The sequence below is a fragment of the Heliangelus exortis genome, chromosome 1 (assembly GCF_036169615.1).
Source record: "Heliangelus exortis chromosome 1, bHelExo1.hap1, whole genome shotgun sequence".
NCBI classification, from domain to species: Eukaryota; Metazoa; Chordata; class Aves; order Apodiformes; family Trochilidae; genus Heliangelus; species Heliangelus exortis.
In genome coordinates, this window is record NC_092422.1 from 128789599 (window position 1) to 128817489 (window position 27891).

The 27891-nt window shown below is 39.3% G+C and overlaps 1 protein-coding gene across 4 annotated transcripts in view; it reads left to right on the forward strand.

The window, feature by feature from the left end:
• Positions 1 to 2960: 2960 nt before the first annotated feature.
• The window catches only part of PPFIA2 (PTPRF interacting protein alpha 2), a 289947-nt gene continuing 265016 nt past the window's right edge, over positions 2961 to 27891 (forward strand). For 2 of the 4 annotated variants that reach the window (XM_071766115.1, XM_071766123.1), the window contains exons 1-2: positions 2962 to 3374; positions 14832 to 15082. In XM_071766115.1, the coding sequence (XP_071622216.1) occupies positions 14834 to 15082 (249 nt within the window). In that variant the 5' untranslated portion in view covers positions 2962 to 3374; positions 14832 to 14833. Of the gene's footprint in view, positions 3375 to 14831; positions 15083 to 27891 lie in introns of all 4 variants that reach the window. The other 2 variants (XM_071766166.1, XM_071766133.1) reach the window with 2 other exon arrangements.

Genomic DNA, 27891 nt, shown 5'->3' on the forward strand with positions numbered 1-27891 from the left:
TGCTTGAATAGAAGATTCCTTTTTAAATTAGTACCATAAAGCACAGATACTAATTGGCAGCTTCAGCACTATGCAATAACCTCAGCACTCTGAAGCACAGTACTTCAGACACATTTGAGGTTTGGGGTACACTTGAATCTGATAACAGAGAAGCTCAGGGCAGCAGGTCAACTGGGACAATACCATGACTAGCAGTAACAGTCTTTCAGTGCTGGGTTTTTGCTTTAATGATTGAAAGGCAGTAGAAAAGATGGGAATGAGGAGCTGGGGGAGCAAGACTTCCTGCAATATTCCACAAATATTTCTAAATCAAATTACTATGAAGGAAGCATGTCTGCTATAACACTTTGCAAACAATTGACTCCTCTAGTTCATAGATCAGGAGTTGGAATCTTTTGCATGTCAAGTACTGAAAACAACCACCTCGGGTGAACACAGACAGTGAGCTCAGATTTTCCACATGCCTAGCAAATGCTTTACTCAGTAAATTGATGTTTGAAAGAGGGAAAGAAGGAAGGATGTAATCAATTACACTCATCTTTATCAATAGTGGGTGATACTTCCATGCATACAGATGCTGTTATAAAAAAAAAAAAAAAAGTGCTGAGTTCTAGAGTTTGAAGCTGCACATCCTGATCTGGCCTGATTTTTATGGAGAAAATGACAAAAAAAAAAAAAAAAAAAAAAGGAAAAAAAGGAAAAACAAATAAAGAATGGAAAAAAAGCCCATCTTTGGGCTTCTTCTTTGAAGTTCATATTAGCCAGACTGAATGGCAACCTGCTGAACGTGCTTGCCTTGCCTTCACAAGTCCTTTCTGAACTGCTTACTTTTTCCTCACTCACCAAACTCAAAGCTTAGATTTTTTGTGCTAGTAACACATATAAGCTCTGAAGCATGCTGGCCCTTGCCCTCAGCTACTGTGTCAGGTAACTGCTCCAGTGATTTGTATGCTGAATATAAATTAAGTCAGGACAAGGATCTGGAATGGGCAAGAAAAGTGACAGAAAGCCATCTGGAACAGTGGGATAGTTGAAGGGTTATTTTATTTTAACTCTTTTAACCCATACATTGTACTGAAGGGTCAAGCTCAGTAATCAAATTGTGGCACGGCACCAGTACTTTCTTTGCACTTCTTTGTAAAATGTCTGCATTGGCACCTTGTCTCAGCTATTTTCCTTCTACTGTATGTATGCATCCTCTGTTCATTATATATTCCAAAATGCAGTGTCAGGAAGGAGCAAAATAATGGGTCAAACCTACTGCGAAGCCACCACAACAGAAAGCAGCATTAAACCTTAACCTGTTGCTTGCCATGGCTCCCCTTCCCCTCCTGCACCTTTCTGTGAAGTGACTTCAGGCTTCTGAAGGAAAAGTTTAGTCCTTCAGGGCTGGAACTCACCCGCGTAGAAGAAATGCAAGCAAATATGGAAATATTTCATGCAAGAACAAAGTTTGTGTATTTCATAACTGCACGTCATTCTCACACTGGGATGAACTTTATTACAAACGGAACGCTGTGAAACCCCCTATATAGAATCGTTTTTTCATACTTTTTATTCACGATGCCCAGCTCCTCCAGCAAGCCCTGCCAGTGTCCCATTCTCCACGTTTCTTCTCCTCCTGACCACACCGGGCCCCGTAGGCCAGCCCTGACGGGAGGAGGAAGGGGGTGCAGGACCGGCGGGTTAAGCAGCACCTCGGGCGGCAGCAGGCCCCGCCGCCAGGCCAGGCGTAGAGGGCGTTTACCGGGGAAGGCACCGCCATTCCCTCGCCCAACGCGCTGCCCCTCTGCCCGCCGGGATCCCAGACTCCCGCCGCGGAGGGGCGTGGGACTGCCGTTGGGATAGGAATGAGAATGGGGTTGGGGCGGAAAGGGGTTCCCGCTCGTAGGCGGGCGGGGAGCGGCTGGTGCGGAGGGTGCCCTAAGGGGGCTAGAAGGGATCGGTTGTAGTGAGGGGAGGGGAGGACGCGCCGCTCTCCGGTTCTCCCTTTTCTCTAATTTTTTCTTATATATATTTAAAAAATGAATAAATAAAAATGTGTGGGCGTGAGGGAATTAGCGCTGTGCGAGCCACGAAGCGGCAGCAGCTGCATCTGGGGAGCCGTGTGCGTGAGGTAGGGGGAGAAAACGTGATTACTTCAGAATTTATTTAAGGACTGGTGGAAACCACTGCGGCGCCTTCCAGGGGAAGTCCCCGACGACGAGGAGCGGAGCAGTGCCCGTAGCCGCTCCCCCCGCCTCTGCCTCTCCCGCCCGCCCGCTGCCGCCCTCCGGTGCTGCACGCTCGGGCTTCGGAGCCGTGGAAAGGGCTGTGGACAAAGCCTGGCGTTTCCACGCGCGTAATATTAATTACACGCCTGGAGTATTCAGATTATAGCAGATTTTACCGCTGCTTTGTCATGGTCGGATTACAGCACATGATACGTTTTATTACACTATATATCCGATTAGATGAGATGCACTGGTTGCCTCAACTTGAATGACAGCAGTCTAGAGCTGTCAGACCGCTTTCAGCATAGGCACCACCCAGTGCTTCTCCAGGACGAGGGCAGTTCGGCAGCCGATGGAGGGTGCTCCGGGTGCAGGCGGCGGTCCCCTGGGTGCAGGTGGCTTTGCCTGTCGGGGCAGAGGCTCCTGGGACGCCCGAGCTAGTGGGTGACCTGCAGAGGGAGGCTCTGCCAGCTCCCGCTACAGCGGATCTATCGCCACGGCTCCTGCCTTGTGCCGCTGAGATCAGGCTCTGCACGGTGTCTGCCAGGCAGCGATGAGCTGCGGGCAGAGGATTTATTTCTGTAAAGCGAAGAAACCAGGTTTGCTTTTGATCATGGAGGCAGTCGTGCGTGCGTACGGACTTCAGTCACGCATAGAGGCATAATTAGCCTGGAAGGTATTGAAGAACCAGGGAAGCCAGATGTCACTCAGTTAAGTTTTAACAAAAGATGAGAAATAAAAGAGAGATGCGTTCGCCCTGGCCCCTCCCCCTGTAATCGCTCGCCTCCAGCTGCAAAGATGCTGTTGCTGGAAAGGGGCTGCTGGAGCTTTAAGAGGCGTCCCCCCCCTTCTGCTCCCGACAATGGTCTGAGCCGAGCTCTGCTTCCCAAAGCAAAATTTGTAATATGCCATTTTTCCCATGGATGCTTCTCTCCTTGACTGCCGACGAAGTGACCGAAGAAAATGCTGAGGTGTCGAGCAGCCAGTCTTGCCGGAGAACGGGTGCGGGGACTTGGGGTTTCTCGGAGCGACGCTTGTGTCACCATTGCTAGGAAGATGGTCCAGGAGTGCTCGGCTGTGTGAGTCCCCGCTCGAAGCCGGTGGAGACTGCGGTTGTTATTGATCAAGTGAAATAGCAGACGCCGAAATAAAAGCCACTAGGTACTGAACGTTCTATTTCTAAGTTAGACATCACCTCCTTAGCCCCAGTACCCTCTGGGAGGAGAGGTGCAAATGCAAAATCTTGCTGTCTGCCTCTTGCTGTAGTACTTGTATTATTTAAATGCATTTCTGTAATGGGAGTTGGGGAATTTCAGACGTAGAGACAACTTCTTATTTTTGTTATGGCTGAGGAAGATACGAGGCTGGAGGGATGACATAAGGAACAAGTAGTTGAAATGAGTCCCTTTTTTTAAGGTACTGTGTTGATCACCCCTCCTGTGTGGAAAGAGTGCAGGATGCTTCTTTAAAGGTGATATCATAGTTTAGTGGAGACTGGAGGGTAAGGAGTTAACTAGGAGGAGGAATATGCATGTAATGCAACTCAGACAATAGGAAGGATTTTCCTTATGGAATTACACCGTGCTGCCTAAGAGAAATCTTGCTGAGAAAATCTGAAAACAAATAATTGAAGTAAGAACTGTTTTTATCAGCCACTATACCTAATGATTTGAAAAATAATGCTCGTAAATGCAAAATACCCAGGATGATCCAATGAAATGAGTTTTCAAGCTGATGACACTGTGGTCAGGCTGGAATATATGGTAGTTAGATTTTTACTTCTTTTTCCTGCAGCAAAATTACAACTTGAAATCACTCCTCAACCCTGGTCTGCAAATCAACCACCTGAGTATACAGAAAACAAGCTTTTTAAAAACAGTTATGGTGAGGAGAGAAAGGTGGGAGAATAAAACTAGATTCACATCTAAGGTAGTAGCTTTCAAGGTGAGCAAAATGAATTCTTGTCTAAGAGCCTTTGTCAGGCAGAAGCCAGGTAGTATTCAGGCTTTCATTCCCTGAGCTTACCCAAGTGAAAGAAATCCAGCTGGTAAATTATTCCCAGGCTACAGATTACAGATAATGTTTATTACAGCATGCACTTAAAATAATTCCAAGCTCTCGGTCAATCGAGATGAGAGAAGATGTCAAATAGGGTGGGGTCCAATGAGCAGAAAGATAACTTTTTCCTTTTTTGCCTTTATAGCATATGTACCACAGAATTTTCAAGTAGTTTAAGAAGAAGTCAGTATTGAGGGTGCACTTTCATACCTCGTCTGCATATGATCATCAGCATCTGTAGTCAGAAGATGGATAAGAGAATTGCTATCAATTTGCTCTTTAATGGAGTAGCTCCTGAAAAGGAGCTTTATATAACTTTTAACCAAGGGTGGGCATAACCTGTGTTGTTTGTTCCAGTTATTGTCCACTAACTCATCTGGATGCCTAAACTGGGCTGCAGAATTCCTCATTGAGCTAATATTGAGTTCACTCTTAATGGAGACATAATGCAGATGATTTATAGATTTGCTGTGCCCGTTTTTCATACAACCTACAACATCTGAAATACGACGATGCTGAACTGTGTTCTTTCATAGAACAGATCACAGTTGTTGCTTTTTGCCAGTTAAATGTTGAGTGTTTCCAAGGGAAACCTGTTCTTGGTTTCTTATAACATTGTAGGCAGTGGTCTCATAGCATCCAGCATGTTCCTTAGTCATGCATAGCATACATTTGTGATCTTTATGCTCCTCTTTGGAGGTAGTAAAATGACAGAAGGTTGATGGATTGCCTAAGCTAGTGACTTCCCCAACCACCTGCACTGATCCAAACCACTGAACTTGATTATAGAATTTCCACAAATTTTAGCAGTTGTTGAATTAGGCTCCATGCAAATGATTGGAGAAAACACTGAACTAGGAACCAATCAGCCTGGAGTAGATTATGCAGTAGATGGTATTAGATACACAATGGACAAGGAGGAGAATGTATTTAGAGAACATAAATGTGCTGCTTTATAGGCTGTCGTGTATGGCTATGATACCTGAGCCCTTCAGGTCTAGAACTAGTGTTAAAGTAAGTGCTTATGGTTCATTTAAAATTAGAAGAATTCTAAAGTTATTAAATTGTCTAAAAGTCTTTTTCTAGGTATTATGTACATGATACCTGGATTTTAAGGAAGCAATAATTTGTCAGTATCCAGCTCCCACTTTAGAATCTCTCTCAGAGTTTGGGATAGTCATAAGGTGCTACAGAAGTTCAGTATCCATTTCAGTCCTTGAGTTTTTGGCACTTCATGTGCTCCCTGAGCAAGTGAATTGTAATGTCTGTTCTGTGGCTGCTCATAAATCTAAGACACAATATATGTGTATTAACAGTAAAATGCTGCTGGCTTAAAGTGCATTTTGCCTTGCAGAATAGCTTTACTTAACCTTCAGAATATCAGGTAAAGAGGTTAAACTTTTGACTGCAGAGATACTAAGTTCTGCATCAATGGAGCTTTGTTTTTCTTTATAAAGAAAGAGAAACACATTTAAAAAGTCTATTTTTGATTTAAATCAGTCAAGCATATCTTTAAGTTGTATTAGTACAGGGCGAGTCTTCTTTTTACTTTGGCAAAGGAACACAAAATTTCTGTTTTTGCTTTGTATAATACATGTTTAGATATTAATGAAGCATATGTCAAGGCCTTTTCCTCCACTCCTTCCTCTTCTTCTCTGTCTTGGCTGTATGGGAAGTATTGCTCAAAGCAGTGTATGCAAGTGCTAATTCTGTTTTCATGGACTTCTGCGAGGTTGAAGATACAGGACCAGGTGTTTAGTGTCTCATTACTTACAGTCCCTAACACCCACTTAGAGAAATACTATCTCCCTCACTGTTCTTTCTTGGGTGCTTGTGTTCCCTCATATCTAACTCTGCTTTCCCTCAGTCATATCCCAACAGTTAAAGATAGGTGACACTTAGTAGTTGTCGCTGCTAATGTAATTCTCTGGTGTGTTCCTCACCTGCTCCTGAGCAACAGGGTGGTTATCTTTTCCCTCTCTTCCATTCCTCCCCTAACTTCTTTTCTGACTCAGTTTTCTGAGGGGCAAGAGCCTGTGGTTCTCTAGTAGCATGAAGAGTTGTATGGACTTGCCAGGTGAATGGTTGGGCACGAGCAATATAACTAAGTAGGATTTGACATACCAACTTAGGAAACCAAGTTGGATATCTGAAGTAGTACTTATTAATATTTTTGCCCTCTTTTTGTGTGACCAGAGTCTTGGCACTGAAATCCTTAGTAAATTACTTAAGTGGAAATCTACACAAACTTTTCAAAGCTGACTCCTGATAGCTGGTTGAATGTCTCTGAGTTTATTCCATTCAACACCATGTATCTTTCTTTCAAAAGCTTCTTTTCTTTTTTCCTTGAGGAGACCATGTTGTATTAAGTTTTTGGGGTTTTTTTTCATTAATGGCACAGTCAGAAAAATTCCTAAATATACCAAGCAGATCGTGTCTCCATGTATATTTTAAACATTGACTTGATAAGAGATTATCACCTTGAATAAGAACTAAGAACTAATGGGAAACTAGGAACAAATATAGGAAAAGTATTTATTTTGTGATTCTACAAGAAGCACACACTGCTAAATTACTGTCATATTGTACATATGTTTCCTTACCAAACTAGGATTCAGCAGTTTTTCAATCTTTATTCTAAAAAGCATTATTAATGCAATCCACAGCATGGATGAAAACATGTAAAGCATTAAATCTTGGTTCAAAACTTTATTTTGTTTGAACCACATGAATGATAAATAAAGGGGTGGAGGAGCCAACTAGGAGTGGAGCATTGCTGGATCTTGTCCTAACCAACAGGGAGGGCCTGGCTGAAGCAGTGAAGGTTGAGGGCAACCTTGGGTGCAGTGACCATGAGATGGTGGAGTTCAGGATCTTATGTGGTAGAAACAGGATCCCAAGTAGAACCATGACCCTGAACTTCAGAAAGGCCAACTTTGCCCTCTTTAAACAGTTGCTGGGAGAAGTCTTATGGGACAGGGTACTAGAAGGTAAAGGGACCCAAGGTGGTTGGTTAACATTCAAGGACCACTTCTTCCAAGCTCAAGACCATTGCATCCCAGTGGGAAGGAAATCAAGAAAGGGAACTAGGAGACCAGTGTGGTTAAACAGGGAACTGCTAGATAAATTCCAATGGAAGATGAGAACCTATAGATTATGGAAGGAAGGGCTGACCACTTGGGAGGAATATAAGACTGGTGTCTGAGAATGCAGAGAGGCAACTAGGAAAGCTGAAGCCTCCTTGGAATTAAACCTTGTGAGAGAGGTTAAGGACAACAGGAAGGGCTTCTTTGAATACATGGCAGGTAAAACTAACGCTAGAGGCAATGTAGGCCCAGTGCTGAATGAGGTGGGTGCCCTGGTGACAGAGGATACAAAGAAGGCAGAATTGTTGAACACCTTCTTTGCTTCTGTGTATGCAGCTGGAGGATGTCCTCAGAAGCCCCAGGCCCCTAAGGCTGCTGAGGAAGTCAGAGTAAAGGATGAGTTTGCCTTGGTTGACAAGGGCTGGGTTGAGGATCAGTTAATGAGTCTGGACATCCATAAATCCCTTCCAACTCTCTATGATTCTACGATTATATAAAAGCCAGAAAATAGTCAAGGCCATACCTTGAATTTACAGTCTTATAAAACTTTCAGATCTATCATATGAGACATGGCATTTCATCATTCAGTAAAATACTTCTGGGGTTTTTTTGTGTGTGAGTATTTTCTGTGAAAGAGTAATTGCCTACATTTCCAAAAATAAGCACAGACTCTCATTTACAGTTTGGATGTCTAAACTCTATGTGTCCTTTACCCGTGATCTTGTGGTTGTGTTTTCAGGTTTCTCAGCTTCGTATGGTTTTTGGCTGTTTGGTTTCTATTTTGAAACATCACTCAGAATTTATGATGTTTCTTGTAAATAGCAAGATCTGAAAATGTGGTCATACTTGTGGTCAAGCATAAATGAGATTTTTAAAAATTTTTTTTCAATGATAACTTTATTTACTTTTTGCAGAGGTCTTCTAATTGTATAAAGCTACAAATTCTCCATAAGGCTGGCCATCCTAGTAAAATAAACTTGGGTTTTTTTTGTATGAATATAATGGGATGAGCCACAAGGTGAGGTTTTAGTCTTCATTTTTTTAATAGAAAATTTCCTTCCAACCTTAATTAAATGTATATTAAATTCCAGAGTCTGTTGTAAACGAGTGAATTCTTTAAACTTAAAGCTCTCTCAAGACACATGGAATTCCTCAGAGTGAAACAGGGACCTTTGGAAGTCATCTCCCAACATCTTGCCCAATGCAGGGTCAGCTTCAAAATAAGATCCAATTGCTCAGTGGTGGGGAATGTTCTTCTAGAAAGAAGATTCAGTGATCATTGTGGACGTATGAACTTTGAGACAGATATTTATATACTTTGATTTTGCTTATATTTAATAACATTACCTGCAAATTGTTAGAGAAGTTACTTTGCCATTTAGAATTGTACCAATTCAATTCAAGCTTTTTGTTGCAAGCTTGATAGAAGAAATTCTGATGCTTCATGCACGTTGTCTTTACACATTCCTCCTTTACTTGTTACTGTCACTTCTAAATACCTTTCCTCTAGTAGGACTCATTGAAGATGTGACTGTAATTGCCGTGTATTAGTTTATAGGAATCATGAAATCTTTATGGTTGAAAAGACTGTTAAGATCATTAAGTCCAGTAGTTCACATAGCACACTGGAATGGAAAGAATACGACTCTGGGATTAAAAAAAAATAATCTTAATCTTGGAGTTGGTGTGTGCAGACCAAATGGAGAGATTAAGATACATGCACAGACTTGATGAACATACTTTTGCATCAGAATTTCAGTTTGCACTGAGGCAAAGAAAGCATTAAGTACCTGAGCCTTTCCTTCATCCTTGATGGCAATATGCTCCCCTGGCATCCAATAGAGGATGGAGGTTCTCCCCAGCTCTCCTTTTTAGTGTTAATATATTTGTGAAAACATTTTTTGATGTCTCCTTATGACAGTGGCCTATTTGAGCTCTAGCTGGGCTTCTGCCTTTCTAATTTTCCTGAACAAATAAGTCTGCTCTCCAGAAGTCCACGGTAGTGGTTTTGCTGGCCTTCCTTCTTGCTTCACCAAGAATCATCAATGCTGTAATTTCATGGTCACTAAGCCCAAAATGGCCTCTGACGACCGCATCTTACACCAGTCCTTCTCTGGTTGTAACCAGCAGGTCAGCACCTTCCCTGGTAGGCTCACTTACCAGCTGTGTCAGGAAGTTACCTTCCATGCATTCTAGGATCTAGACTGTTTTCTCTCTAATGTGTTATATTTTTAGATGTCCTGGAAGTTGAAGGCCCCTGTGAGAATAAGGGCTATCAATTGTGATAATTTTGCAAGCCACTTGTAGAATGCTTCATCTGCCTTTTCATCCTGGTTGGGTGGTCTATAATGGACTCTCAACAGGGTATCTGCTTTGTTGGGCTTCCCCCTTACCCATAAGCTCTAGACCTTATCATCACAATTGTTCAGCCCTATAGGGTCAAAACACTCCCTAAGATACAGGACAACCTCACCAACTCTCCTTGTCTTCCTGCCCTTTCTGAAGAGCTTGCAGCCATTGCTTGCAGGACTCCAGTTGAGCGAGTCATCCTACAATGTTTCTGTGATGGTGAGGGTATCATAGTTCTCCTGCTGCCACCACTGAATCATAGAATCATAGAATTGGCTGGGTTGGAAGGGACCTCAGAGATCATCAAGTCCAACCCTTGATCCACTATCGCTGCAGTTACCAGACCATGGCACTGAGTGCCACATCCAGTCTCTTTTTAAATATCTCCAGGGATGGAGAATCCACTGCTTCCTGGGGCAGCCCATTCCAATGCTTGAAACTGCAGACTGAAAGACCTCTGGCACACCACCCCTCAAATACTCAGGAGCTGGCCCCAAGCTTACTCATAGCAAGCCTGGTTTTGTGCCCTTCCCCTTTCAGCTCAAGTTAACAGCCCTCTTGATGAGCCCTGTTAGCTCTTGCGCCAGTGTCCTTTCCCCTTTGAGACAGCTGTACCCTATTTGTTGCTGGCAGGCCTGACATCATGTAAATCAACCCGTGGTCAAAGAATCCAAAGTTCTGATGGTAACACAATTCTTGGAATCAGGTGTTCTGCTGTCTCTTCCTGTTTATTCCCTCATTGTTCCCTGCAGCTGGAGGGATAGAGGAGAGCATGGCCTGTGTTTCTTATCTCTTAACTAGTTATCCTAAGGCCCTGAAGTCTCTCTTCATTGCCTTTGGACTTCTTGTTACTACTTCATTACTGCCTACCTGGAAGATTAATAGTGAGTTGTAAATCAAGGCCTGTCTATATGAAAATTGATTCATGCATGTATAGAGAAATTTATCTGGGATGATAATACCCTCTGTAAACTCACAGATCAACTGCAAAAAACACATGGTAGGTCTAAAATGTAATAGAAGTGGGCCTGCCAATAGCTTTATTCTGAACCTTTAAAAACTGCAGTATTAAATATGGCTGTGTCTCCCCTAGGAATACAGTTGAAAAAGGCATGTATTTTTCACAGAGAGAATTACTAATTCTAGTTATTTTACTAGAGAGATCTCTTTAAGTGTTTAATAGTTTGAATCCTTCCCATATGAAATACACTGTCTTAACACAGATTTATGGTCTGTGATTAGTGGGTCAAGAGTAGGTAGTTACAGTGATTCCTTATGATTCCAGTGTGTAAGATATTTCAGTTGATTATACTATGAAACCAGAGTAAAAATACTTGGGGTTCTGTAATTTTTTTTAATTACCAAAGTTAGGTTTAAAATTCAAAGTTATATAGGAGGAAAATCAGGAGTCACTTTCTTTCTATGTTGGAAATATAAAAATATAATTAAAATTACTCCAGGTGTGACCACATTAGCAATCAGACTTAACTTCACAGCCATACATTTTTTTCTTTTATGTTTTAATGTGAATCCCGCAATTGTTTTTATCTGCACTGTCTTGGCTTGGCTCTCTATGTGCTTTTGGTGTGTGCAAACTAACTTCCTTTCAGCTATAAGTAAACTGGAAGTTCATCTTAAATCTAATGTCCTGACCCCATGTGTGGGGTCCATGTGAAGAACACATCATCCTGTGGTTAACCACAGGTTGCCCAATACATGCACATCAGCAGAAGTCTCTGGAAGCTTCAAGAACTTTTGTAACTCCCTGGCATGAGGGCTCCTACAGAAGCTCCATAAGAGGAAATGGCCCAGGATTCCTCTTTCCTATGGTCCTCACTGTTGCAAGTATCAATGCATCATCCCTTTCTGTCATGCCCTACCAGCACTTCTGATCTGGTCCAGGTTAGCATACAGGTTTTCTTTATCTGTCACTAAGCTGAGGATGGAATAATTCCAGTGCAATAAGGGCTTTGATCCCTGACCTGCTGGAAAGCAGCATACACCACCAGGCTGACTACGAAGAGCAGCTGTACCTTTAAAAGATCCTCCTGGGTCTGTGAGCTGTGGAATAAAACTTCCAAATCGTAACAGCCCACATCAGGAACTTCCCACCTGTTCCCTGCCTTCTCTGTGGTCTTACTTATGACTAAAATTTTTTACTTCTGCTATGAGAGGATAATGCAGCCCATGCTTTCAAAATAAGCACACTATGTGGTTGACTCCCCTCCCTGAACACAGGAATTTAGACGGAGAAAACATGTTAAATCTGCCAGGAGCATTCAACACATGGATTTCACTGCTTCCCCAAAGCCACTTACATATATGTCTTCCAACATCTCCATAATAACTGTAAGAGGAGATTTTTTTATCTTGTTTGAAAACAAGGTGCTAAGGTAGCAACAGCTGTCCACACAGATGTTTCCCTACACTTCCTAAACACACACTGACCATGTGTGAAAAAATGCACCACTTAGCCACTTCATGTGAGCAGTGGTTGGCAAGTGCTGTGCTGTTCCTACCATAAAGATGTGCTGTACATTGGAGGTAATTTTTTGACTGATGAAGGTCTATCAATGAGAATCCCCTGAAGCGAGAAGTGTGCCCCATGAGATGTTGGTGATCATGAGGCCAGAAGGGTTCAGTGACAATGTGAATTGTTTTCTTATGTTTTGAAGAATGGACATGCAGAGACATTGGTCTTTGGACACCTGCTGCCTGCTGAAAAGTTATGGTTAAACTGAGCAAGTGGCAGAAGGCCTCAGTTGTTTTAGTTATTCTTTTGCTCACCATGAACTTGATAATCCCAAACTACTTAGCCACAGGTGGGACCCAGCTGGAGAGAGTCCACAGTGATGGCTCCTTTTTGAGTGAAGTGTACTCCTTCAACATTGTGAGATTTGGGAGGCAAGAGAGTGGCTCCCCCCTGCTTGTAGTCCCACATCTCAAGATATCTGTGGACAGTGGACAAAGCAGTTGCATCAGCAAGAACTTCCCAAAATCTGTTCTTCCTCTGCAGGGACATTGAAGTGCAGGAGGATGGGTACTAATTTATTCAAGCAGTCCTGCTGGTGCAGCTGTGGAGTTCAGCTACTTCCCATTTATAGTGCCTCACAGCAGACGATTTCCATACTCATAAAAGGAAGCGGTAGGTTCCATGAAGATCACTTGGTGAAGACACAAATGTTTTTAAACTTGAAGTTTTTTATGGAGATGAAGGCTCTGATGTACTAATGTCATCTCAGTATGAAAGGACATTGGGGTGCTTCCTAGTGGAGACTATAGCTTAGCTATATCTCAGGGGAGGCAAAGGTTTCTGGAATGGAAAGTTTTGACTCTCATGAGTAATGGAGATATGCAGCATCAAATCAGAAAATGCTGTGTAAATATACCTGGACAAAATATACTGGAGATGTGAGGGACTTCTCAGGATCTATCACTTCAAGTTATTAACTGCTTTGCTTGCTCCTAATTAATTACAAAGTGGATAGCAGATGCAAACAACCTTTACCTGTCCTTCAGCACTGACACTTTAAAACCCAGGTAGACCTATCTGACACTGAGGTAGCAACTATCACCCATGAAAGCTACACAGTAGTAGCTGATAATTCATGCAGAAATACCAATGCCTGGTGCAAATTTTGCTAGCTGTCACATCTGGTGGAACAGTGAAAATTAAGAATACTGAATTCTGAGTGAACATTCAGAATATGATGAAGGCCAACTAATTTTAGCACAGCTACGGCATTTTCCCAGTATGTCTTAGCAGCAAGTAGTGTTTGCACAAGGGTTGTTTGTGACCTAGCCATGGTAGGAGAGGTTAGTTTTAATTAATATAATACAGTTGTCTTAGCTCTTTTGCTTGCTGGTGTATGGCCTGTCTTAAAGTTACATTCTGTAACAGATAGATCTTCCATTTCTCAATAAACACCACTTTCACATGTTAAATTTTCCTACTTTGGTTAGCTGATGAGATTTAAGAATAGGTAGAGCTAATCCAGCAAAGTATTGAGACTGAAATGGTGAGAGTGCTATATAATGACACACTTAACAGTGGAAGCACATCAACCACATGATTAGTAGACAAAGTTCACATCCAGAAGGTCTGCAGCAAACTCCCAGGTGAAATATTTTAACTTCCAGTGGATGAACCAAAAGCACCCTGATCCCACTTGCTGAAATAAAAGGTTTCCAATAGTTACTACAATAAGAGCTTTTCCAGAAACTCTTAACTGTGTAGGAAGTTATGTGTGGTATATTTCTTCAGTCAAACTAGAAGAACGAGTTCTGATTCTTTGGGTGATTTTTGTTGGGTAGATACCATCTATCATTAGTCTTTAGACTGTCTTCTTTTTTTTTTTTTCCCCCCACCTGCTGAACCTAGCATCTCATAGCATTAGCTTTTCCCCATACATCAGCTAATTGAATAGGACTAGGTGATATTATATGCTCCACTCAGGACTGTTTTTATGAGACAAACAACAGTGATTCTGTCCCTTGTAATTCAATTTGCACAAGATATCACAGGGATGGTAATTAGCAGAGATTTTCTAGTTCTTGACCTCTTACTGAACGAGCTCACTGGAGAATTATTTCCCCTGAGGGTGAGAATAACCAGATAGAAAAATAGATTAACATGGCATTGTTAAGGCAGCATGATACTGTATCAATGGTTAGCTTGAGCTATACTGTAGAAATGCCTAGAGCAGGAAAAATCAGGCAATTAATGGCAGCTATTGGCATCAATACCAACAATTCAAGGATGACATTAGGTAAGAGAGAGGAGGAGATCAATGATCAAGGGCACTACAATTGCAAAGGAAGTATTTTCTGTCATTTTAAGGGAGCATTTTCTCAAAACTATTAATAATTTAAAATATTCTTTTATCTTTGATTTCCTTTCATTCTTTCCTTAGTTTATGAAGCACATTCAAAGTCTTTGCTGTGTGGAATTAGTCACTATATTTGATCACTGTCTATTGACCATCTGATTATTACTGAAAGCTCAAAAGTTGAAAGAGGCACCAATGCGATAATCGACTGTGTGCATATGGCAGAGCTATTTGCTCTTATGAAATCAGATATTTTTCTACTGAAGAGTTTTTTCTGATTTGTGTCTTTTTTAAAGAAATGATGTGTGAGGTGATGCCAACGATAAACGAGGACACCCCGATGAGCCAGCGGGGGTCCCAAAGCAGCGGCTCAGACTCAGATTCTCACTTTGAGCAGCTGATGGTGAACATGCTGGATGAAAGGGACCGTCTCCTTGATACTCTTCGGGAGACACAGGAAAGCTTGTCACTTGCACAGCAACGCCTACAGGATGTCATCTATGACAGAGACTCCCTCCAGCGACAGCTTAACTCAGCACTGCCTCAGGTAAGTGGTTTATCAAGATTTTCTTTTTTTTACATTCACCATATTTCAGGTTAATCCCACTTACTTTAAACCTAATCAGTATTTATTCCTTGAAGTCCAAATTCTGTTCTCATTGAGGTCAGCTGCAGAACTCCTATCTATTTAAATAGTATCTATTTGATCTCTTTGGGGCCTGTCTTCAAAGTTATGAGTAGGAGTAATGCCATTGACTTCAACGAGAGCAAGGTGAAGGCCTGTAGCTACTGGTTCTTTTGGCTGTTGCTCTAGCATTTCCAACAGATGAGGGGTCATCTAAATTAAAGATCTAACGGTGGGGATGAAGAAACAGGAGTGAAGATGTTTCCAACAGACTCTATTGCAGATAAAAATTTCTAAATAGCATTACAAAAAACAAAAACTAGCTTATGTAGTGAACTACATGTAATGAACTACACACAAACCCAGAAACAACTGATGCCTTAATATTTTTAACAGTTTTGAAAATAAGTTTATAAATTTCATCATCTAAAACTACTTCGGTCTTTTTTTAGGAGCTGAAGAACTCATTACTTCAGCTAAAATAATAGTGTATTATATTTGAAAAATATGTCTCAAGATAACGTTTTTTTCAAAATGTTAGAATTAAAAGGAGAGAAACATCTTATTTCAGTCTGTGTATCTAGCCAAAGATTTAAAATACACCATGAGTCAAAGGGCAGTTTTTCTCTGTGTTATTTTATTTGCATATCCTTACTGTCACTTGCAAGAGAATTTGATTTTGAGTGCCTGGGCATACCTATTAGACAGTGGTTACAGAGGAAGGCAGACAGATTAAGCTGTGTGGTTGGAAGAAGATGGTAAGGATGAATCAAATCAGTGAGAAAGTTGTTAATGATAAAAAAAGAAAAAAGCCATCCTCTCATGTAAGGAATTAAAGCAGTTGCATAAGGGCTAACCCCAGCAAGTTATTGAAATATCTTGTGATGGGACTGAAAAGGATAAAGACTGTCATCGTTTGAAGAGTAGCATTAGGAAATTCAGCATTAGCTTCAGGCATTAATAATGACTACACCTGACTTCAGTTTAGCAGAAAGGAGTAGCAATGATCTTGATACATGGTAAAAACAAGGGTTTGCTTTTTTTTTCCTTCTCTAATTTCTGGGAAGTTGAGCTTCTGTCCCACTGTTGTCTCTTCATAGAAAAGTGTCAAAAAGTTAACTTAAAAATATGATAAGGTTCTTTTCAAAATAATAGAATATGCCAGTGTCACTCATTGGTATCAGAATTGTTAGACTAAGGAATTGTTATGTCCCTAAAGCAGATATGTTTTGAAGTGGCCCCATTTATAGGGGGAGAGAGATAAAAGTGAGAGAAGAAAAATTGTCACAGTAAAAATTGTCACATTGAAAGGACGGAAGGAGTCTAGTAGTATTAGTTGATTAAGAATGTGTTTTGGGATCAATTTTTGTTAATTCAAGCACAAGAAGAAGGACCATGCTAGTGGAAATTTCAGATGACAGAAAATTGCATTGACTCAACTGACACTGACAGTGAAGTAATGGAATGAGTATGATATCACAGGAACAAGAGTAACAGAGGTAGGAGGATATAAAGATGAAGTATAAAGACAGTATAAAGATGAGGGCCCTGAATTTAGCCCTTATTAAAAAAATATTTGTTCTGGCCTTAAGGTAGCAGTATTAGAGATGGAAAATACATGCAATAGTATGGTTGTAGGCTATGAGAGGTAGGTGTAAAAAAGATTGAAAAACATTCTGAAATGTATTACGTAAGATACTGCTTTTAGAAGATAGATAAATATTAACACAGTTAATCTAAGAGGTGGTTTGAACCTTATTGCTTGGGTTCTGGCTCAGTAGTGATTGAGAGCCAACCTCAAGTTGGAAGAGAGAAAAAGACTACTAGAGCAAAGAGGCAATAACATCTGCATGAAAAAAAAAATAATTGAAGCTCTTCTGGGGAAAACTGAGTTTCGAGGAACTATGAGTGATTTTTTTCTTGGAGAAGCTGGAAGATGAAATGACTAGGTAAAGATGAAAGAAATGGTTTAATCCAAAAATAATATTGATGAAGGAAAAAATGAATATTCATCAGAAGAATTTAATTTTCCTGAATTATCAAGGAATGACATTCAAAATCTATCTTTTTTCAACAGAGTAAAAACTCCAAGCTTTTTTCAAGATGAAACTGATGTGAAAGACATTATACATCATAGTGCAGTTGGTTAACCTCAGAACTTGACCCTTCTTCTTATTTAATTCAGACATCACTGTGGAGAGTTTCCACATTGTGTGGGATTGTTCACATAAAGAATGAAACAGAAGTCTGAACCTTTTTACTAAAACTATTAGAGTTATGTGCTAGTGCAGTTAAGAAATGTTCTGTGCATAACAGGTCTTCTGATATTAAGAATCTAGTTCACAAGTGGTCCTCTTTATTCTTCCCAAAGCTGCCTGTTGACAGCAGAAGGCTCTACCAAAAGTGTATTTGGGTCTGCACTCTGTGTTCTCTTATGTTAGGAATTTATTGTATTTAGGTCATGACTCCAGCAAAAACCCAATAATTGCTAAAGACAGCACAATTCTACTGTAATGGGGAGGCATAACGAACAGTATGTTTTCATTTTAGTGGAGTAAAATCAGGTCTTTTTTCTGTAGTGTAACAGAGCGCAATACAAAAAAAGTTAGTAACTGTAGTTAGAAACTGTAACTCCTGAGTGGTAGATAGGGGAAAATGTTCATTTACAACTTTGTCAAGCAAATTTCTCCATAATCTTCCCTCAGCTAACTTTCTTTCAGTTTGAATCTGGGCCAATAACAAAACTATATTGCATATGATTGCAAGAAATAAATTCCAAATTAAGTTTTCAAATATGTTTTAAATTTGAATGCTTATAGAATTTTAATTAAAGTATTACATTCTTTTAATCAATTAATTAAATTCTTTGAATCAAAATAGAATATTGACATTTTTTATTTAATATCAAAAATTCAATGATATTATAGCAATATTTTGAAAGTTTTGTAATTATTTCATGAACACAGAAATCTTATTAAATGTTGCTGAAGAATTTTTATACTTCTGATGTTTTCAGAGCTTAGAAAAATGCTGTTACAAAGCTGAAAGGCCTGTGATAAACACATGCTGAAAGGAAATTTACTACTTGAAAAAAAAGTACTTGAAAGTAGTAGATTGTGATCTGCATACATTGACTAGTGCTTTGATTTATAGTAACACACTGACTTTGTTCAGTCTTTGAATGAAAAAATGGGGTTTTAAAGACAATTCTTAGATTATGAGAATTTCATGCCATCACTGACATTGCTGTAGTTATGCTGATATTTTCAAGTGGCTAACATAATTTGGTAGATAGGTTTCGTTGCTTTAAAGCATATATAAGGTGTCTATTTTTTAAGGTACCAAATACTCCCTTCATCTGTCTTTTGCTCTTTTACTGGACAGCTGCTGGATTTTTGTAATGGTCTAAGTTCTGTTTCACTGAGCATTTACGGCAGCAGATTTTATTTTTCCTTCCCCCTGCTATAGCATTTTGCATGTTCTGTTGGTGAGAATCTACATCCATGCTATGTCTTATTGTACAATTCATTCCAACTAATAAAGCTGTCTAAAAGTTAAGCAATCATATTAAAACTCTCTATAAAAAAATGGGAAAATGAATTTCAGATAGCTAAATTTACCTGAGGTGAATTCTGTGTGTGGGTATAAAACTGTCTAAACCTAAAGTGGACCTTTTAAACGTCCAGCAGTTTAACTATGCTGTTCTTTGTTAGAGATAATAGAATACTTTATACTGAGAAGTGACCATTGGAACTGTAGTGGTGCAACCACCTGTAAAACAGGCCTAGCTATCCAGGCCTAGGAAGGTGTTTGTCTAATTCATGTTATCTAATTATCATTATCATATCTAATTCATATTATCTAATTAATATTATTCATGTTTGTCTAATTCATATTATTGTAAAATAGTTTGAATTGGAATGGACTTGTAAAGGTCATCTGGTCCACCTGAGACAGCATCCTCCTCTGGAAAACTGTGCAGCAATAATAAATAACACTGTTAATGGGAGCTAGCAAATAAATGTGTAACTTTCATATGCTGAAATATTTTAGAAAATTTACAACTTTATGAAAGGCTTTCTAATATTATATGTACAGTAGAGCAGTTGACTTGCCTGTTTCCATATGAGCTGCTATAATTTTATTTATAGTATCTATACTCTGAATCTTTACAACAGAAAAGGAAATATTTAGTACTAAAGAATTTTAAGTCACATTTTCACTTTGGTATTGATAATGAACGAAGAGGGGAAATGGCTCCAGTTTCTTAGTTTTTTATTTTTTTTTCTTCTTTTCCAGCAACTTTGAGTGTACTGTGATTCCAGTGAAAATTTCTAGTGAGGATCTAAAGGCTTTGTTCTACTTCAGTATAAATTCTTCAAGATGTTGCAAATTTTTTTTTTCTCTCTAATAAATATTATCATTAGCACTCTTTGAAAATCTGTTCTTTTTGGATATAGATAGCAGAATTCTTTGGGGTGTGGAACTGCTATGCTAAAAAGAATGCTTTGTTATCCCCTACTATCCTATAGATTTCAGCTAAATTCTAATTGTTAGCTACAATAATTCGGAAATGAAATCAGTAATAGAAATACATTGGTAATCATTAAGGTTTTATTTCCTGTAATAAGGCACCACTTATTTAAAAATGCTTATTAGAGACATGATGGAAGGGAAAATCCAAAGAGGGAAATGCAATGACTTTGTTTTATTGAACTAGTTTATGTAATTTGATCAATATTAAGCTTTAATAGGATTGTTATTAAAGCATTTTGTTGATAGATCTGCAGTTTCTTCCAATAATGATGAACAAGGGATGTTTTACTGGCGGGGATAAGAAAGTCCTAAGAATTCAACAGTAGATCACTAGGGACTTATTCTGAGGTTTTATTTTCTGTTTAAATGTGTGTGGATATTACGCACAGATACAAAATAGTGACATACTTATACTTAGTGTCCTAAAGAAAAAAATAAAATAGCCCACCATAAAAAAATTAACACATTTTAAAATAATTGAAGTTAATTTTTTTTCATTTAAAACTGGACACCTGCTAAGCAAGTATTTGCTGTTTGCGTAGAAATGACAGTTAGACTCACAGTATTGTTCTAGAAATAGCTTTTGTTCTTGTGATGAAGTTGGATGATGGCTTTTCTCCCCATTTTCTTTCTGGCTGTGCTGAATAACACTGAGAACCAATGGCATCCTGTATATCTGAATGGATAATCATTACTTTTTTTAAAGTACCAGAAGCCTGGTCTTCCACAATGGGCTTTTGTAAGATTTCCATCAATTTTCTTTATATTCCAGGACAAAAGATTTTTTGCCTCACATCGAAAATTTTAATAATTTAAAAAGAATTCCAAGAAGTGGAAATCCTTTTACATGTGTCTGAAGTGGAAGTTTAACGTTTTCTGTCCCAGAAGTCTAGAGAGGCACTCAGTGTTCACGTGTGAAACTTGAAGTTTAATGCAGTGCTTGCTGCAACCTCTAGATTTCTACTGTCTTAGTGAACAGTAGTACAGACTACTAAATAAAATATCTTAATGTTCAGGTATTTTGAACCCATATAGTTCCTACTAGAGTCAGTGCCAGTACCAAGACATGCAAGTGACTGCCAAAATCACTTTAGATTACTAAATATGAACTAAATACCTTTATAAATAAATTGGAATGATGCTTTTTTTTTTTTTTTGCTAGTTTTCTCAACTCATATATAAATATATGAGTATTAAGGAAAGCATGTTGATATGTATGCAGAGGATTAGATATTAGAAAAAATAAAAATAATTAATTCTAATAGAGTAAATACTGAGGAAAGTACATTTTGTAACAATATTTAAATATATGGTTGAGAGACAGAGCATCTGGAATTCCAAGGAAACTTGGCATTATTAAGCTACAGTGGTTTAGGTGGAACACAGTGCTGAAATGTTAGTTGTGTCCTACTTTAAAAACATCTAGGAAAGATTTAAATGTTAATCTGCCTCAGTCACTTACAGAGCATACATACAGGGCTGTTTTCTCTACAGATCTCTAACAAATCTTATTGTGGTTAAGGACTCCTAACTAGCATTATCCATCAAAATAAATGACTGGCTGTGTCAGTGGTGTAAGCAGGACAATGCTTTAGCTGACTCCTCTCTAGACTCTTTTTAAACATCACCAGCTTATTCCCAACAGAGCATAATGATAGGTGTAATTGTACATACAAGCAATTCCCAAATTCTCTTCAAGCCCGAGTTTATTTCCTTGCTTTTGTGAAGTTGTGTTTACTCACTAGCATATTGCAAATATTTATAAGCAGGAGATTTTCTTTTGAAAGATACGGGTTTTGTAATAAAGATGATGACTGAAGAAGACTGGTAAAATAGTTCAGCAGAAGAAAAAGCTTTTATATTAGCAAATATTTGCCTATGCAAACATGTATTTGCTCAAAACCAAAATTTTTCTAAAGTGCATATAATTCAGCTCAGTGAAGTCTATGGAATTTTTCCTGTTGAATCTGAAGAAAACAGATTTGCTTGTATCGTTGAATGTGCATCTTTCACATGATCCCCAAGAATATCAATTTCTATGGACAGAAGGGCCAGGTAGAGCAGTAATATTATTTTATATAATATACCATTTCTGCAGTCTACTCAAGAATCTGCTCCAAATAATAATTTGCTGAGTATATCTTATCCCTTAAAGATGTTTTTTCTAGTTAATAAAAGGTTATGTTGTTTGGTTTTTTTCTTGTTGTTGTTTTTTTTTTTTTAATTATTTTTCATCTACTCCATTCTCTACCATATAAGAGTTCTCAAATCCCCCCAAAAATAATAGTGTGACAGTCATTTTGTTATGGCAGTCAAATTTCTGCCTAAATAGAGAACATTAAATAAACATTGGAGACCTACATAAGGTTTTCTGTTCTGGTCTGGTTTATTTGAAATTACCAGGTAATGAAAACCACAGTTTTGAATTAACAAGTAATTTGAATTACAAGAAATATAATCAACAACTAGAAAACATTCCTCTACATCAGAATGGTAGAACTCAGTAAGAAGGATGGAGTGAAAGACAGGATGCCCAGGAAGTAAAGCCCTTGGCCAGAGTTCATGGAAGTCAGTGCAGAGGTTTTTCCATTTGTGTCAATCATTGATAGAACTACTTCTTAAAGAGCAAGTAGTTAAGGAGCAAGCTGAGCAAAGGGTCAGAGAGGCTGAAAAAATGCTCTCATATTTTTCACTAGGTATCTGTTACTGAAGTTGGATCCATTATCAAATAATTGCATTGCATATTTAAAGAAGTGCACACAATAAAAAGCAATCCCGCAGTTTTATAAGGAGTAATTCATCCTTCTTGGAACAACCTTCTTGTCTATGACCCCTATGAACCTTCATCTTCCTGAAGAGCCCCTTTCATAGATTATCTGGAATATTGGGCGTATGTATGAAAATGCTCTGCTTGAAAGTCATGCAGCTACTTTGGACAGTGTTTTATGTGTACCCTAGTGATTTAGGGAAGAAATATGCAGGGGCTTCTGGAAAAGATTTTGGTTGGGCATGATGGGGTTTCTAGAAGATATTTTGGCTGGGCAAGACCATTTGTGACAGTTAATTTTAGCTTGCCTAGCAAAGCAGATGTTACTATTTGCGCTGTGCCTACATCAGAACATCAGAAGTGCTCCTTGACATTCTTATTACCAAAACATAGCTCATGAGAGTCTGCAGTGCGAAATTCTAAATTTCTTTTTTTCTTTTTTTTTTTTTTTTCCTTTTTTTTTTTTCCTTTGTGTGTGTGTGTGTGTGTGTGGTTTTGTTTTCTAATATTTTAATGACAAATACTGTATAAGCATTGGACACTGAGATATATATGCTATATTGAGAATGCTATATTCAGAAAAGAGATTTCCAGATCTCCAAAAAAAAAAAAAAAAAAAAAGTTACACTGTCTTTTGTACTAACGAATAAAAGTGCTATATGGACAAATGTGTTTTGAAGATGGAATTTGGAGATTATATTTAGGCAAGATGTTAGTGTATTATACCTGCTGCATGTAGTAATGTCAGATACTGGACTGACAATGGAAATAATGAATACAGAAGAAACTAGGAAGTGCTGAACAGATTTTTGATGCTTTCTTTTCTGAAGGGTGAAGGATGAATACTATGTCCTAATTGTCATGTAAGCACATTGTTGTACATCTTTGGTCAAAAAAGTGTGGAAGACAGTACTTCTGAAACAATGAACACTAGATAGACATAATTGCTCCTATTCAAATAATTTGTCATTATCTGTAAAATCTTGATATCAGAAGTATTCCAAGAAAACATCAAAAATTTAGAGAATTTCAAATTGTTCAGTAATTTATAGACATTAATATCAGATCCAGATAACTGACTATTATTTGAACTGCTGTTTGTATTAGATTATAGCAGATACAAACTTTGTCACCAAAGACATTTAAAATTCTAACATCATATATGTGGAGAATAAATCAATTGACTTGTCCCATTTCTTTATCCTGTCTTATTGAACACATAACTAATTACTTTGGCTCTTTTTTCTGGTTTTTTTTTTTTTTGCTTTTTTCCCTCCCTCCATCTGATTCTACTTAGGCTCTTAACTACAGTACAAATTTAACTGTCTCCTGTATTAAGGAACAAATGTGTATTTATTTTTAAGGAAGAATTTTTTCACTTTGAGGGAGCCCAGGGAAGTTGTGGAGTCTCCTTCCTGGAGGCATTTGAAGGCCACATATATATATATATACTCATTCCTGTGTGGCCTCCTGTAGGTGACCCTGCTCCGGCAGAGGGGGTTGGACTCAATGATCTGATGATTTGACAGGAAGCTGAACATGAGCCAGCAGTGTGCCCAGGTGGCCAAGAAGGCCAATGGCATCCTGGCCTGTGTCAGGAACAGCGTGGCCAGCAGGTCCAGGGAAGGGATTCTGCCCCTGTACTCAGCCCTGGTGAGGCCACAGCTTGAGTTCTAGGTTCAGTTCTGGGCACCTCAGTTCGGGAAGGAGATTGAGGTCCTGGAGCAGGTCCAAAGGAGGCAACTGGGCTGGTGAAGGGACTCGAGCACAGATCCTATGAGGAGAGGCTGAGGGAGCTGGGGGTGTTCAGCCTGGAGAAGAGGAGGCTCAGGGGAGACCTCATCACTCTACAACTCCCTGAAAGGAGGCTGTAGCCAGGGGGGGGTTGGTCTCTTTTCCCAGGCAACTCTCAGCAAGACAAGAGGGCACGGTCTCAAGTTGTGCCAGGGGAGGTTTAGGTTGGACATTAGAAAGAATTTCTTTACTGAGAGGGTGATCAGGCATTGGAATGGGCTGCCCAGGGAAGTGGTGGATTCTCTGTCCCTGGAGATATTTAAAAAGAGACTGGATGTGGCACTCAGTGCCATGGTCTGGTAACTGCAGCAGTAGTGGATCAAGGGTTGGACTTGACGATCTCTGAGGTCCCTTCCAACCCAGCCAATTCTATGATTCTATGATCTTTTTGAGGTCTCTTCCAACCTGTAACTTTCTATGATTCTATGATTTGTTTGTATAGTCCCACAGTTTCCTTTTCATTGTGAACTACTGTTTCATCTGGCTATAGCCATGACATGCAGTTATGAGCATACAGTCAGTGATCTGCTAATATCTCGTATTTATTGTACAGATTCCTTACGGTGACTCAGTATTTGGACTGTACAGATGGATTTGAGGAGGTACTTATTTACTGAAAATGACAACTTCAAAACATTTATTGGAAATTTCAAGAAATGCTTTCAATGAAAAAAACATTTTCTCACACAATTGAACATATCCACGCATTTATAAATTCTTGGATTAAGTCTCCAGAAATAATACTGTGCATAGGCAGATGTTTTTATCTCCATGCAAATAGAGACTTCTGCATACTTTACAGGGATCAGTGAAGATTATTTGCAAACCTACAGTTAAGTCTGAAAGTTGGTAATCTGACTTTCAGAGCAAATGGTTATACAAGACCTCAAATAGCCTGAAACAAACTTGCTAAAATGTATACAGTTGCCACTAAAAATATCACTATAGATTTCTAATTTCACTATGTAAGCTGGTTAGAACTCTGTAATTTAGTGATGCTTGAATCTGAACCATACACTCACATTTGTTCTCTGTTTCATAGAATCAGAGAATCATAGAAAGTTAGGTGTTAGAAAGGACCTTGAAAGATCATTGAGTCCAACCACCCTGACAGAGCAGGGTCACCTACAGGAGGTCACACAGGAACACATCCAGGTGAGATTTGAATGTCTCCAGGGAAGGAGACTCCACAACCTCCCTGGGCAGCCTGTTCAGTGCTCTGTCACCCTCACAGTGAAAAAATTCTTCCTCATATTTATATGGAACCACCTATGCTCCAGTTTGCCCCTTGTCCTACTCTTAGTCCCCCCTCAGAAAAGCTTAACTTCATCTTCTTGGCACTCACCCCTTACATATTTATAAACACTGATGAGGTCACCCCTCATTCTCCTTCATGCTGTAGAGCCCCAGCTCCCTCAGCCTTTCCTCAGAAGGGAGATGTTCCACTCCCTCAATCATCTTGGAGGCTCTGCATTGGACTCTTTCAATCAGTTCCCTGTCCTTCTGGAACTGAGGGGCGCAGAACTGGACACAATATTCCAGATGTGGCCTCACCAGGGCAGAGTAGAGGGGGAAGAGAATCTCTCTCCACCTACTAACCACCCCCCTTATAATGCACCCCAGGATGCCATTGGCCTTCTTGGCCACAAGGGCACATTGCTGGCTCATGGTCATCCTTCCATCCACCAGCACCCCCAGGTCCCTTTCCCCTGTGCTGCTCTCCAACAGCTCAGTCCCCAGCCTATACTGGTACCTGGCGTTGTTCTTTCCCAGGTGCAAAACTCTACACTTGCCCTTGTAATTCATTAAATTTCTCCCTTCCCAACTCCCCACTCTGTCCAGGTCCCTCTGAATGGCAGCACAGCCTTCTGGGGTGTCAGCCACTCCACCCAGTTTTGTGTCATCAGCAAACTTGCTGACAGTACACTCTATTCCCTCATCCAGGTCATCAATAAATATACTGAATAGTCCTAGTCCCATTATGACCCTTGAGGGACTCCACTAGAAACAGACTTCCAACTAGAGCCATTGACTATATCTCTCTGGCTTCTGTCCTTCAAACAGCTCCTGATCCACCTCACTACCCAATCATCCAGGCCACATTTCTTCAGTTTAGCTCCAAGGAGGCTGTGGGAGACATTGTCAATGCCTTCCTGACATCATGATAAGTTATGTCTACTGCTCTGCCATCAAACATCCACCTGTCCTGTTTGAATACATCCATAATAATTTTGCTTCGTACTTTTGTATTACAAAGCTATGATAGCTAGGATTAACAGAGGTTTAGTAACAAATTAAGGTAATAAAAAAAATAATCAATGTTTTGATCTATGTTACAGGAAAATATAGTTTTTGTTGCTGGTCATTATTTTTATTATCCAACATTACAGGAAGAGAAGTGAGAATTATCACTTCTGCTCTGAATAGAACAAAACCAAAAGTACTTCTCTTCTAGAAAAATACTAGCAAATAGCTATGAAGCATCTGAAATGCTACTTGTCCAAACCTAGTACTGCATTTTTGAGTACTTCACTGTGAACTGTCTTTGTTTTCCAAAGTAACTTGTCTATATTACCTAATTTGCATGGTGATAATGGTATGCTAATTAAAAAAATCCCTTAAAACCCCACAGATGTGATTCTTTTACTCAGTTTAACAAAGAAAGAATTTACATTTGCACACGGGTTTAGGAGTATTTTAAAGATGCCTTGAAAATGCAAATAAAATTCTTATTTCTCACTGGTTATTTAAGCAGACAAAAAAGTACTTTATTGTAGGACATATGGCATTGAGCTGAATGTAAAGCAGTTTTTACTGATTTTTCTCAGCCTAAACATTAAGAACTGTTTGAGCTTTACAATTCTTTCCTTGATTTTTCCAGTGATGGGAGGATGACCTCAAGCATAGCATACAGGAAAGTGTTACCGAATTCCTACCCCCATAGTGCTCATTTCTAGGGTGCACACACACCAGCTGCTAACAAGGAGGTGTCAGAGAAAAGGTCTAATGAGAGGAGTAACAACAGGGCAAGCACTGTATATGGTATCTCCAGGATGCTTTCCTAGACCTCTATCATTTGCAGCTGAGGACAGGTTTTTAACTTCAGTTTATTTGCAACTTGTAAGTTAGAAGAAGAGTGTTTGTGTTCCCCAACTGGTGCAGTCACTTTTGAACCCAAGAAATCATAGCATGGACTTCCATCTACTTTGCTGGGGTTTTTAAAATTTATCACTTAGGACATTAACAGCTGATACCCTCACCTCCAGAAAGAAAATCAGGCTTGCTGTCACTTTTTCAGTAGCTAAGAAAGTATTTAGATATTTGTAAACGTGCCAGTCTTGTACATGAATGTGCTTGCAAGAAATGAATTAAAGAATGCATACATGCTATGAAGTAACTACAAGCTGCTGATCCAGATGCACTTAAATTCTGAAAACAGATGTGACCAAATCCAGTAGGAAGTTAAGCTTACTGGACTCATAAATTCAAGAGTTTTCTTCAAGTAAGGGAAAAATGAAAAGGTACGGATGCTACTGAATGCAAAATACTTTTGGGGTTCTCCTAATGACTGCTCATGATAAGAGCAAAGCCACATCTTGCAAAATTTTTGTGTTGTAGTTTTTTGCACTGAACA